The 14,011-nt window shown below is 35.0% G+C and overlaps 1 protein-coding gene across 3 annotated transcripts in view; it reads left to right on the plus strand.

The window, feature by feature from the left end:
- Positions 1 to 14,011, plus strand: part of LOC136038784 (titin-like) — a 33,890-nt gene that overhangs the window by 17,139 nt on the left and 2,740 nt on the right. For 2 of the 3 annotated variants that reach the window (XM_065722161.1, XM_065722159.1), the window contains exons 9-12: positions 1,515 to 1,603; positions 4,235 to 5,848; positions 6,953 to 7,026; positions 9,005 to 9,105. In XM_065722161.1, coding sequence (XP_065578233.1) covers positions 1,515 to 1,603; positions 4,235 to 5,848; positions 6,953 to 7,026; positions 9,005 to 9,105 — 1,878 coding nt within the window. The remainder of the gene's footprint in view (positions 1 to 1,514; positions 1,604 to 4,234; positions 5,849 to 6,952; positions 7,027 to 9,004; positions 9,106 to 14,011) is intronic. The other variant, XM_065722160.1, reaches the window with a different exon arrangement.

The following is a 14,011-nucleotide window of genomic DNA, read 5'->3' on the forward strand; positions in this document are numbered from 1 at the left end:
AGTATAAATTTTTCGAAGAAAAATTGCAAAATTTAAGAAACTTTCTTTCTTAGAAAGTTCCATTCTGGAAGATTTTATTTGCTCTATACGACTGAACTTTTTGTGTCATTTTTTGTCATTTTATTCTTCAAGCCTTGTCCTGTAAGCAGTAATCTTGTAGAGAAGCATATATTCGTGGTTAATTTAATTAGCAGGTTCTTTTTCATGTTTGAAAAACTAAAGTTTATATCCAGTAATCTATTTTACGTTTTTAATAACAACCATCAACAGTCAAAAATTGATGTTATGTTTTATCCTTTGTTAAAGTCGTAATATTTAAGTGCTATTTTCGAATAGTTTTTTCTATACTAAGCCGCCTTTTTTTAAACTATTTTTGCACCAGTTTCATCCCATTTTTTATTCCTGAAGTAAATGGCTAATAAATTAATATCAGTTGTAAAATAAAGATAAAATGGCTATATTTTGGTCTTGGTTTTGATTTAGTCAGTTATAAAATATTTAATAACGATCAAATGGCTATACTTTGGTCTTGGTTTTGTTTTGGCAAAGTAACATTAGTTGTAAAATAACGATAAAATGGCTATATTTTAGTCAGTTTTGTTTTAGCCAGTTATTTCAATTATTTTAATAACGATAAAATGGCTATATTTTGGTCTTGGTTTTGTTTTAGCCAGTTATTTCAAATATTTAATAACGATAAAATGGCTATATTTTGGTCTTGGTTTTGTTTTAGTCACTTATTTCAATTATTTTCGGATTCTTATTAAAAGTTTTTTCACCATATTAGACCTGAAAAAAGGCTTCGAGTTACCCTTAAACGAATTTCCTAAATTATCCTAAAAATGGATATCTTTATATCGGGGTTCTTATTAAAACTAAGATACCTAGATTAGCCACTGACCTGATTTTCACTTTAGTCATAAGAAGAAGAAAAAATAAACTACGTAAGTGAAAACTACGATACCTAGATTAATCACAAACATGAGTGTTTGCCTCCCTCCTTCTGAAGTGTTTACTGCCTTTTTTTATTTCATAAATAAATTGTTTTCCTTAGTTTACATTTTTTTTTCATTCTGATTTTCGAATCCCCTCCCCCTCCACTTGTGAAGTATTTGCTGCCTTTTTCATAAGCGATTGTTGTTGGATTTATATATTAATTAATTTTTTAATAATATACTTGGTGCCAATTATTAATTGTTTATAAAATTTCCCTTTTATAGAGCAAATCAATTAGCATTATGATTGACCTCTTTTATATTTTATTGTCTAGCCGTTTCATTCGCCCTAAATTTCCTACTTTCATATTCTAACTCAATAAGAATTAAAATTAATAACTTGAAGCGACTAAGACGTTTTTGATGTTTTTTTTTGTCAGACATAATTCAGATCTTCAAGAAGAAAATATTGTTAAGTCTATACTAATAATATACTCAAGCGTGTTGATAAGTTTAGCAATTATACCACCGCTAAATTAGTATAAAATTAACTGAGGATATATTATTTATTTAATCTAGCACCAGCACTTGAGCAGTCTAACGGCGCTTATTTCGATGTAAGAGACACGGCACCATCATACTCACCAGCCGCGCTTCCTCAAGCCCAGGTAATTGTTCATATTTGTTATCCATAAATAGCGACGAAGACCACACTGCCTTTCCACCATAAACAACAAGTAGAACAATAGGGATTTTTTTTATATAGTACAGTGGAATGCAACTTTAAATGAGTATTTCGATTCTATATCCAAGGGCCGTCCTCAGCAAAACGAATGAAAAAGGAAACCGAAGAATATAAAAGAACTCACTTTAAAATACAATCTTTGACACTAAAACATTTTCTCAAAACTGTCCTAGCATTATTACTTCAGGAAAGTTCACCAGGACTGGGTCATTAAAGAACTTTCCTGTTGCATTCCACTGTCTTATATAAAAAATGTCCCTATTGTTCTACTTGTTGTTTATATTTGTTATTAACCTCGTTCGTTGCATAACCTATATAATCTTCGCTTTTATTTGTGTTCTAAAGGAAGACGTTTCCTTTGTATTTGAAAATGTTTAGTAGTAAAAATATTTAAGTATAATTCTATAAGAAGCGGTAGACTGAAAAAATCTAACCAAATGGGCTATATGGTATGATGCATTCAGGTTCAGAACCTGGTTCTAAAAAAAGGACAACAAAAAACAAATATGTAAAGAAACACAAAGAAAAGAGGAGCAACAACTTCGCCACATTATACATATACTTATCTTTTCAGAACTATCTTCCCTCATGCTGTCCATCCTTCATTCTATAGACAAAATTTTCAGTGATGTATCGTCACTCGAACCACTTCTCCTCAGACCTCATCGCCACTTTTCCGCATATCTAGTTAATAATTACTCCTCGAAACTTCCGATATTTATTCTTTCCCTCTCAACCCAATCCCAAAAATCTCCTCCATTAAGTTCACCAGCTCTTCGCAAAGTGCTGTAGATGCTTGTTATCCACACAAACACGACAGAAATACGGACCAATCTGTGATCTAAACCTCCCTGAATGCATTCTTTTTTCCCCAAGTGGCATGAAATTACCCCTTTGAAATAACCGGTCTTAAATATATGTTTTGAAGCTCCGCCTTAAGTTAATAGTAGTCTGCTTGACATCATGGGCGGCGGTTCAAGACTGTTTCACGGACGAGCATTACGCACATATGTTACGGACCAACCAATACCGAGAAACGGCTCTTTCGCCTTATTCATTATAAGTCCATTTTTTACTATTCCAGTGAAAACAAGGCAACTGAAATGCTATGGGCAATTGTTTTCTTCAAGCTTATTACTTAGGTTAAATATTGCAGCTAAATGACATTGACATAAAAGAGGATTGCCAAATTTGGAAGAAGAGAAAGAATGAAAATAGAGAATATCATATAATCGAAATTTATTTGAATTCAATGCAGTATGTATTGATCCACTGGTTTTTTTTTCGACATGCAATGACAATTACCATTCTTGACAATGGAATGACAGTGTCTACTGGATGGATCCCCACCTCAGCAACAATCATTTTAGGTTCTGGTTAATTAGAAATTTTGAGAAAGAAAGAGTAAAACCTAAACAATTCAAAATATTATTTTTATTATTAAAACGTTTTTAATTTTTATAAATATAAAATACGTTATTTATAAATGTTATTTATTTTATAAGGCATGTATATTAAAAGTTTATGACTAAAACGTTATTTAGTATTAGGAAAAACCGCAGCTTTGGTAGCCGAAGTATCTAGTATTTACTGAATTTCAGCAAATTATTTGGAATCTTTTCCATGAGATTTTGCTTTGATACTTAAAGTGATGTAACTATCCCGTTGCCGCCATTTCTAGTTTTTTGGTTCTAGTTAATTTGAATCGTTAGCCGAATGACAATAAAATTATAATTTTTGGTTTCATAACTGATACCAAATGTCCAACTTGTTATGGAACCCAAAAAAAGGGAGAACGAGCGAGGTGATGAAAAAACTGAGGTGGAATACAGATCTTAGTTTGATAAACGTTGTTAAATAATGCCTTTCTGATTGTCACAGCCACAATGTCGGACAAAAACAATGTATTCACACCAGAACCGTTCTCAGGGTTGGTGGCTCCCGGGGAAAAGTTAATTACAGCGCTCCCTCCCTAGATCCACCTATGGCGGCTCAAGGTCTGGGCAGAGGAGGCAGCTGCCCTCCCCTCAGTTTTTCTGACATCTGCCATTAAATTTCTTTTATTTATATTTTTACACTTTTATGGCATACCTTGCCCCCCATCAGATAATGAGCCCTAAAACCGTTTCTGCATATAACTCTCATTTACTTAATTAACTCCCAATTCCCCAACCTCATTCTCCCTGGCTTTAATCTTATACGTTTTCTTACTACTTTTCTTTCCCTGCATCATCTCTGTTATCTTTTTCTTCTACTGTCCTTCTCTCTTTGCTGCGTCTTTCAAAGTTTTCTGTTGAAGTATACTTGTTACGGCAAAGAGCAGTTATTGTTGTAAATTCTACACTTTAGAACTTTGTTTATCAATTCTGAGAATTGATTTCTCTGAACATTGATTTCTGTAAAAGTAAACAAAATTTTTGATAAAAAATCTTCTATGAATTAAATGCTGATCTGTTTAATATTGTATATTAAAACCTGTAAATTTGTTTGACGTCTTTTTGACAGCCAAGGTGATAATTACAATATTGTATTTATTCGGGGTTTTGTTTTTCAGGGTTCTTATCATGGTCAGCCAGCTTTGCAACAGATTCCTCAACAAGCTTTAGCTCAGCAAGGCTTTAGCCAACAAGCATTTGCGCAACAAGCCCAGTATGGTCAGCCTCAACAAGCTCAAGCACAACAAGCTCAGTTGGCTCAAGCACAACAAGCCCAGCTAGCTCAGGCCCAACAAGCCCAAGCTCAGCAATTCCAGCAAGCGCAAGCACAGCAAGCCCAAGCACAACAATTCCAGTTAGCCCAGGCTCAGCAAGCACAGATAGCACAGGCACAACAAGCTCAATTTGCTCAAGAGCAGCAGGCCCAATTTAATCAAGCTCAGCAAGCTCAGTTTGCACTCACACAACAGTCACAATTTGCCCAAGGACAGAATGCACAATTTCAACAACCGCAATTTATTGAACAGGCTCAGCAGCCGGCAGTGCAACAGCAATCATTCCAGCAATTTAATGGAATAAGTTCTCAGCAAACTCCGCCTGAACTCCTCCCTTCACCTCCTTCTGAACTAGTCCCGATTACTTCCTTTGATCATTCTGCTATTGATTGTGCTACTTGTGATTCAAATCCATGGGTCCCAGTTGAAGGAGAGCCCATTCGTGGAGGCAAAGAAATCGAAGTTGCAGCAATCCAGCCAATCGTGAATAACGTCGTTGAAGAGACAGAGGCAGTCCAACAAGAAAGTGAAAGTTTTGGACAACAAATTGTAGAAACTGCTCCAGCTACTGAAGCCCCTTTCTTTGAAAAGCCTATTGTTCCTCTCCCACAGGTTCCACAAGAAATTACTGAAACCCAACAGTACCAGGAGACTGTAGCTGCAACTTTTGCACCAGCCGTCCAACAAGAACAAGTTTTTCCCTCATTTCCTCAAGAGCAGCCAACAGTAGTTCAACAACAGCAAACTATAATTCAACAGCAACAAACTTTTGGGCAGCAGCAAGAAGTTTATAACCAAGAGCAACAAAATAATCAACAATTCTTCGAACAAGCTACAAGTGCTCCAATCCAACAGTTTATACAAGAAACAGCTGCACCAACACAAAGACCAGAGTATTTCAATCCTCCTGCCCCTCAACCCCCTCAGGTCCTTGCCGTTGAACAGCCGTCGTTCCTTAGCCAAGAGGTACAACCAGTACAACAACCTATTGAAGAATTTTTACCAGCAGAAGATTATTTACCCCCGCCAACTGTGAGACCTGCTCCTGCTACACCAGAAGTAGTAGCACCACCCGAGGAAGAATACCTTCCACCACCTACTGCGGAGCTTCCACAGTTTCAACAAACACTGCCACAATTCAGCCCTGAAGTCCCACAAGTGGAAGAAGAATACCTTCCACCTCCTCTTCCACAATCAACAGCTCCTCCAACCACACTACAAACAGCCCCGCCCACTGTAGCTCCACAGCCTGAATTTTTCCAGCCAGCCGAATCTTTTCCTGAAAATGTGGCCGCTACTAACGAATATTTTATTCCTGAATTGGACTATCTTCCTCCTCCCAGCAACAACAGACCTGAACCAACCAGAAATACATTTTTCCCACAGGAAGAGGAGCCTCAGAGGAGTCCATTCTCAGAGATAGCAGATATTAGAAATAAACAGACGGAGCAAGAAGAGGTAAGGAGAATTTCAATTCATTTTGCTGAATCACCCAGCTATTAAACATATAAAACTGAACTGAGTAGACACAAAAAAAGAAGAAAAAAAAAGTCATGGCTGACTAGTTATATCCAAACTTTAATAGAAGCAAATAACAATTGCACATCTTAAATTTTTGTATTTCTTCTTTGAGATTTTTAAGCTTTCAAGTTTATTCCTAGCTTTTGAAATCTCAGTTTTAGTTTATTTTTTTCGAGTTTCTATAGATTTCATCGTCATTTCTATTTTCTGTTTGCTTTACTTTTGGTTATCTGAAACACAACTGCATTGCCAAATTATGACTTAGAAATTTTGTTCTTACTATAGCAGATTCTAGTCTGCGTTTATTTACAAAGAATTTGATGTTACCAAAACCCAAGTAAGCATGCAAATAAATACTAACCGAAAACATCTATGGAAAAAAGTAAAGTAATAAAAAACTGGGGACAACTTTAGTAATTCCAGCAATTTCGGATTTCTGTACTCTAGTACTTATTCGCAAATCATATGGTAAAATACATTTTAAATTGTACAAAGCGAATTATAAAAGGTGAAAAATTAATTTTTGGTAAATTTCAAAGTAGTATATTCGTTGCAGTTTTTTATTTCGCGGTCTAAACTAAGTTGCATCCAAAAACAAAAATGGCTAAATTCAGATTACACTATGATTCAAATGGCTCAATTTTACATAAAGGTGAACTTTCTAGAATGCATGAGTTAAAAAAGGGCTGATATTTTTCTAAAACTAGCTATTATTATTGCTAATCTAGCTACGAATAAATATTTTCATCAGCTTTGATGCAAATACAATACTAAAATGAAAGAAATATGAAAATCTAAATGTGATCTATTCGCAGTTTGAAATGTATATGCTATTTAAATTTCAACGATGGTAATTCTTGAAAAAATTGCTCAATTGTTGTTACTCATATTACTAAAAATACATAAGAATAAGTTTTCCAGAATAAAACAGAGAGGAAAAAGGAAAACATTTAAAGATGAGACATGTTAGTCTTTAAGAGTGTAATAATACTATGCTCCTTCATTTTATATTTAATTATTAACGAGGACTTTTATTTCTAGGTGGCTCTTTTTTTCTCAACCGTTTCACCCGTAGCTAACGCAGAGCAGCAGGACTACGTACTACCCCAAACAAGGTGAGTGTTTCGAAGTTAATTAAAACACCAAACTTTTTTTTAGTTAGTAACCTAACTAAATATCATGAAGTCGACTACACCACTGTTGCCACAAAACTGCTATATCGTCAATCCTTCTATGTGGAAAAATAAAACCCCGCCTTTTCCAACGTTTAATGTTGGTAAGGCTACCTCTCAAAGAAAAACCCTTTTGTTTCCCTTTTGTATAACCAATAGGAATCTGGTCTCCGTAGACACCCTGGATGTCAAAGCCATTTGAGCTGCTCCTTTATAATATATGTCTTAGCTGCTGAAAACAATTACCTCATAGAGATTAGCATTCAAATCAATGAGTATTGGTACCTTATATGGGTGGCGCTAGTGTTGACAGAAAACATCAACACCGTTTAAGATTCGGCGTTTCTTGAGATTTTTGTTGGTGCTGTAATAAAGTAAAATTAGTTTAATTATTATAGTTGCCAAAATTAGTACATTAATAATTGTCTGATCTCAGTTTATGAGAAAAATGCAAGAACGCCAAGCTCTTGGTAGCGCTTCGGATTTCTTAGGCTTTGGCACCAGTTTCCAGTCTTTCAAGTTGCCCACATTCTTTCGTTAAAGCACATTCACTGTGCTTTAGGCCTTAAATTCTGGTCAAAAATTCGCCCTGAAAGGAAATCCAGTGTACTCCTCACATCTCATAACAAAACGCAGCAACTTCGGATTTCTTCAGGGATTTTTAGGATTTCTCTGCTCCTATTCTTTTTCTTTTGTTTGTTTAATTATAAATAAAAATAAATATATGATAAAGAAATGAATTTTATTGATTATAAAATCTTCAAATTAATCGTCTCTGCAACAAAGTTTTAACACAGTTCATGGTGTAACCTTTTTGGTTTATTTATTTTTACATTTATATTATCGAGCCAAACTGATAAATTAGAAAAAAGGGCTTGTATTACTTATACTCTTATTTTGTTCGTGTAAACGGAACAAGGGCAATTCACTTTGCCAACTTTAAGTTTACGCTACTAATTGCATTGCTCACATGCTTGGTAATTCTTAGCTATAGACTAATTGATATTCATACAAGGAATTCTACGCAGGGCTGCTACCCGTCCCGATTTAGCGGGAACGGGTAGCAACTCTCGCGCGATAGTTGAGTTGTTAAATATCAACTATCATGTTAATAGTTAAGTTGTCCAGAAGGTCCCGCGGGAACGTCGACCTTCTGGACCTTCATACCTCGAAATACCTACAAGACCAAAAAGCTTGGATGAAGTATAGAAGTAACACCACTTTGGAAAGAGTATTTTCGCCTATGTTGACCCAATGGATTGATGGAGGCGATTGATTGCTGTAAAAGACTGTTGAATCAATCATACAGTGCCAGTTTTAAGTACACGCTGACGTGCATGGAGTTTCATGAATGCGCAAAATGGAGAGAGACTTGTTGAAGAAGGTGAAGATTTACCGAAAAATTTGTGTCGCAACCTAATTTGCCACAGCGAGTTACGTGTAATTGGGCTCTTGATAAAAAGCAACGATACCAAACAGTTTCCCACTTCATTTTTATACCAACATCTCTGAGTGTCGTGACGAGATCATAGCTTGATGTTTCAACCTTAATTATTTATACATTATGCTCTATACATGGATGAGTTTCTAAAAAAAAAAAAAAAAATGTTCCAAAGTTGAAATTTTGGGCTATTTCCATAATTTTAAAAAGAAATAGCTTTAATATTGGTTTTCCCATAAATAAAACCGTTGTAAATATTTTGTGGACCCTTTTTATTATCTGTTCTCTTATTTTCATTGCATTGCTATTTCCGCCAATATACATATATATTGTCTTTTATTCTTAATTTTTGGCAATTGCTACGTCCAAATTTTGTACAAATTGTTTTCTATGCTAACTTGAAACCTCTTCCATTCAAAAATTGATTTTTTAGTGTTTAGGTCTATTCCAGTTTAAAACAACGTTTTTCTTTTCTTCCAGCGCCCCAGTTTTCACTAGGACTCAGCCAGAAGCACCATCTTCATTCAACGAAGAAGTGAGGACCTCTGGTTCAAATGTACCCTTTGGCACCCGATTAAACGGTAATTAAGATTATTCTTTTGAAATAATTTTTTCGGGGTAACTTTTTTCAACGTATTATTTGATTTCAGAGTTTCTTAAAAACAAATATACACGCGCTCGCACACATAAATCGTCTTTTTAGCCTACCAAGGGTCTAAAACAGTACCCTACTTCCCATTTCCCCTATACCAACATTTTCTTATGAAAACACATAGACTTACAAGCAAAATGCTGACTATCGAAAATTCTTTAAATGGTCAAATCTTCGTCTTAATACAGTTTCTATGCATTTCACCAATTAAAGCTTTATTATCGTAAAAAAAAAAAAAAAAAAAAAAAACAGCCAACAATTTTCATTGATATTTGGACTTTACTAGGATCTGTTTTCTTTCCCTTTTTTAATTTGAAAAAAACGAATTTGCTCTCACACATGAATTTTTATATTCTGGGTATTAGAAAGGGCATAGAAAGTCAAAGTAATGGTATTAGACACAATGTTTTCTTTTCTAAAGTTTGATTGCAAATCATCCTCCCCGTTTTTTGTCATACAATATTAGAGTATTAGGATTGTGACCCGTATTCTTCAATTGTGTTGAAATTCAAGATCAAATGCTAAAGCATCTTGTTTCAAAATCTCCAGTTGCATAACCAAAACAATTGAGATATAAATGGTTAGTCACCTCTGCGTATTAAGCCTTTTTAGTGCAAAAAAAAAAATTAAAAGTTTGTAGGTTAATATACTACTAGGAACGGTTCCAAATGAAAGTTATCGCGTGATAGTTAAGAAATCCTACTCTGAAATACCTGTTTTAGATATCATCTCAACTTCTATCAAACCAGTTGTTTTTTTTTCAAGATCCAATATCCATTTATTGGTATGTACTTTCAATTCAACAATAATTAAGATGCAAGGTAAAATATAACATTTGGGCATCGTAATATTCTCAAATACGTCATTTCGTCAGTAATTCAATAAGTGAAGCTGCAAAAATACCTCAGTTTTAAAATAAGCTTCATATGCTAGGAGCAACCATAACTGACATCATAAGCATGAAGTTAGATATAAATTACTGAGGCCGATCCTCATATGTCGATCCTAGAACGGAAGGATGTATCTTGTACTTTTTTATAATATTTTAGAAAAATAGAAAGTTCCTTCTAGTACATTTTTATTCGCTGGTTACTTTTGCACGAGTAAAGTTACTTCACAGTATCAGTGGTGTCAATAAAGGGGGGAAATGGGCATGTCTCTTCCAGATGTTTTTGTCTCCTTTTTATGAAAAGTACCTTTTTTAGTGGGAGGGGGTATTTTTATTGAGAATGCCTTTTTTGGTATTTATCTTGAAACAAATGACAAATTTGCAAACCACTAGATGTTAGAAAATATATTTTGCTCTCCCCTTTCCTAATTTTTTTGTGAATTGACGCTATTGCACAGGATGTTAACCATTACTAGGGCAAAAGTCCCTGCTGAATAACTGCCGAATGTGTTTTACCAAGTGATTATCGAAATGGTTGTAATCCCAGAGCCAAGGGCCAAAAGTATGCAAATAGCCTTTATAGAACAGGGGCTCGTAGGCACATTTCACAATCAACGTCATAGTCAACTTAGTGAGGAGCAATACATCTCTCACCTGTGGTGTATTTTTATCAGTATGTCCAAGGAACTTGGGAGAGGGCTCATTTAACAGTAAATCCAAACTTTCACTGCCATTGTAAAGGCCGAAACGAGTCTAAGCACGAACCGCCACCCTTCTAATGGCCAAGGTCTAGTCATGGTCTAGTGAACCAAATTGATTTCCCGTTATTTACCCACATGCAACGATTTCTTAAGATTTTTTTTTTTTATTCTAAGTCCTCGTGCAAAAACATGTTCCTTTGAAAAGTTGAAGAACCTAATTTCCACAACTATGCACGATTTGTTGAAGCTATACCCTCCTTTTGTGGCTTTGAAGATTTTAGCATCAAAGAACCCCGCTGACTTAGTTTTTTAATGTTTAGTTTTAACAACGATTTTTTCCAAAATCGAAGCTAAAATGGTGTAAATATTTTTCATATTAAAAGCCGCTAAAATTAAAATTAAAGGATTCTAACCGTTTTTTTCCACTGGATGATCTGTAAATTGTCATCAGACTATCAGTAATTTACTTGGTCAGTTTTTTCCTTGGTTTGTTTTATAAGGTACAATTTGGCAACTGAACCAAACATACCTACCTCCTGAGGTAAAAACAAAACTAAACAAAAACACAAACACTCCTATGTTTATTTGTTTTGTTTTTCATTTAGCTTTAATGGTTTCTAAATGGAAATTATTTTTCTGCTATTCATAAATGAACTCGACTTGGCTTTATCTTTTGATTGTTTTTACATCAAAAGTTCTTACACAAAAAAAAAGTTTCTTAAAAGAGCCATTGTTAATAATTGCAGCAGCTATTGCGTTTTGGATAGCTTAGATTCAAAAATGTAGGACATATTCCTTAACCTATGACATTTGAAACAGATCGGAAGTGGCAGCAATTCTTTCAGAGGGAAGTGAGCAAAGGCGTATCCATAATTTTTGTTCGGGGAGGGGGGTACAAAAAACTTCAAAACGCATAAATAGTTTGTTTATATGCCTTTTTGTTACGTTTTTACGAGTGTGACAAAATTTCAAGGGTGTGGGGGGAGGGTCAAGCCCTGTAAGCCCCCCCCCCCCTGGATACGGCCTTGGATCTGAGGCTCATCTTTTTTCATTCAAATTTTAAATTGAAATTTGATGATGAATTATTCGGAAGCCATTCAATTTCCCTCAGATTGCCCCCCCCCCCTCAAGATGGCTTAAGTATTAGAGAATACATATGGGTTCTCAGTCTTTATCACCGTGTTTCATACTGGCTGCGTGCATCGTCTTTTACCGACAGTATAAGTAAAAGCTTTTTTTGCCTATGGCCTCTAAGTTTCTGGTGAAAACAAACCATGACTCTTACTTTAACATCGAATTAACAATGGCCATACATGGAAGTCTAACTATATGTTATGTAAATTTGTAACTACTCTTGCTAAAGAGAAATCAGTTAATTAGCTAGCTTAAGAAACAAAAATTGCTCTGATGTTACTGTCAGTATTTTCTTACATCATCACGTAGTCTTGCAACCATATAGTTCTTTTTGGATTTATACACTGTACCTAACCTACTGTCAATATTACGTCAAGATCTTCCCTTTAATACACACATGTGTACCGGGGGCTTCGTGTGTAAAACCGGGGGCTTCGTGTGTAAATCCCACCACCAACATTGTTTTTATATTTTCATAATTTCTTATAGTTCGTCAATGTCTTTTGTTTTGTTAGAAATTGCCTTCCTCCATCCGTAAAAATTCCTCTGATGGTTTCGGTCCCAATAGATTTAATTTTTTTATATTGATATGAAGAAGTTATTTAGTGGCAATGTGTAAACTTCCATTTTAAGGAACAATAATTAACATAAGATTTTCTGAAGTGGTAATTTTTTGGCTTAAATATCTAGACATCCTTGAACTTGAATTTTTTTTTGCAGCATTTTTTGGGGAAGGTCATCAAAACTGCTGGAGATTGGGAATAGCTCGATATGTTTCTCAAAAACTTTTTGTATCTTATTGATTTAAAACTTCAGTGCCAGGGGACTGAGCTTTACTCAATGAAGAGAATTCTAAACATTAAAACTGTGTCAAGCGTATTCTCCCTCCCCCGTTGTAGACTTCCCCACGAAAATGCAACCCTCCAATACCGTGATTCACTTTACGTAATTGACCTCAGGCGGCTGGCTTGGTGCTGCAGGGACTTCTTAGCAGTAGTAGTATACATTCATTTTATTTATTTCTTTTGTTTTGCCTAGTCAATCCGTGGATCGGTTCCTCAGAACTATACAAACTAAAAACAAACTGAATTTACTAAAAATCGAAATAACAATATTTATCGGTAAATGTCTTGCTAAGATCCTCTCAACGATCCTGTTCCTTTCAACTTGCGAGATTCGATTGATATTCAAGGCGGCAAATTAATTAAACAATCGCTACAATTAGGAGATCAAATAAAATACGAAATTAACTCCTGTTGGAATGTTTAAAATAGTAATTATGCGATTGATATTCACCCACCCTTGTCCAGATGTCAAAATTCATATTGACCTTTTTTTCCAGTTGTTGGGTTTCTAATTTCAGTTAGCAGAGGAATTAAGAGAAAACATTAAGGGTATGTGGAGGGGAAAACTAAATTTTTCCAAAGTTTTGACCCATATGGGTTGTTTTTTTACGCCAAAAAGTGTTAGGGGCTCTGTGTTCACTGGCACCAAAATTTGACGTAACAACAACGGGGAAATACAGGAAGAAGTCAAAACAAAGGGTTTTTAGACTACCCATACTGACATACGCTTAAAAAACAGTGTGAAAGGCTTGCGAATGTCCGTCACAAAAATAAACCGACGAAACTAAATCAAAGTTTGTAGCACCGGCGTATTATAGTAATCTATAGGGTTCGCTTTGTTATAATTAACCCTCATATAAACATTGGTATCGTCAATATTATTAGGCTAAAAAGTAGACAAACTCAAGTTTGATACTTAATGTGCTGTAGCCCAGTGTTAATCCATTGTGCATATTCTCAAAAATGTTAGAGGGGGAAGGAACTGCAGTTCAAAATCTAGGGAGGGGGGCAAATTTGTTTTATAGTTTTTTTTTTCAATATAAACATGAAAAAAGGGTTTGCAAATGAAAATACCCCAAACAAAAGTATTTGAAAAATCAAGGGAGGGGGGGGGGGGTTAGAAACGTAACAAGAGAAAAATTCCCCCTTGCCCATTTGAAGCCATTGATTGATGCTATGTTATAATTTTTTTGTCAATGTGTCAATTGTGTACTTAGTTGGCTTATGTTTATTTTTGTGCCATTATCTGCTTAGGCTACTTGCAAA

This window comes from Artemia franciscana, chromosome 18, assembly GCF_032884065.1.
Source record: "Artemia franciscana chromosome 18, ASM3288406v1, whole genome shotgun sequence".
Classification (NCBI taxonomy): Eukaryota; Metazoa; Arthropoda; class Branchiopoda; order Anostraca; family Artemiidae; genus Artemia; species Artemia franciscana.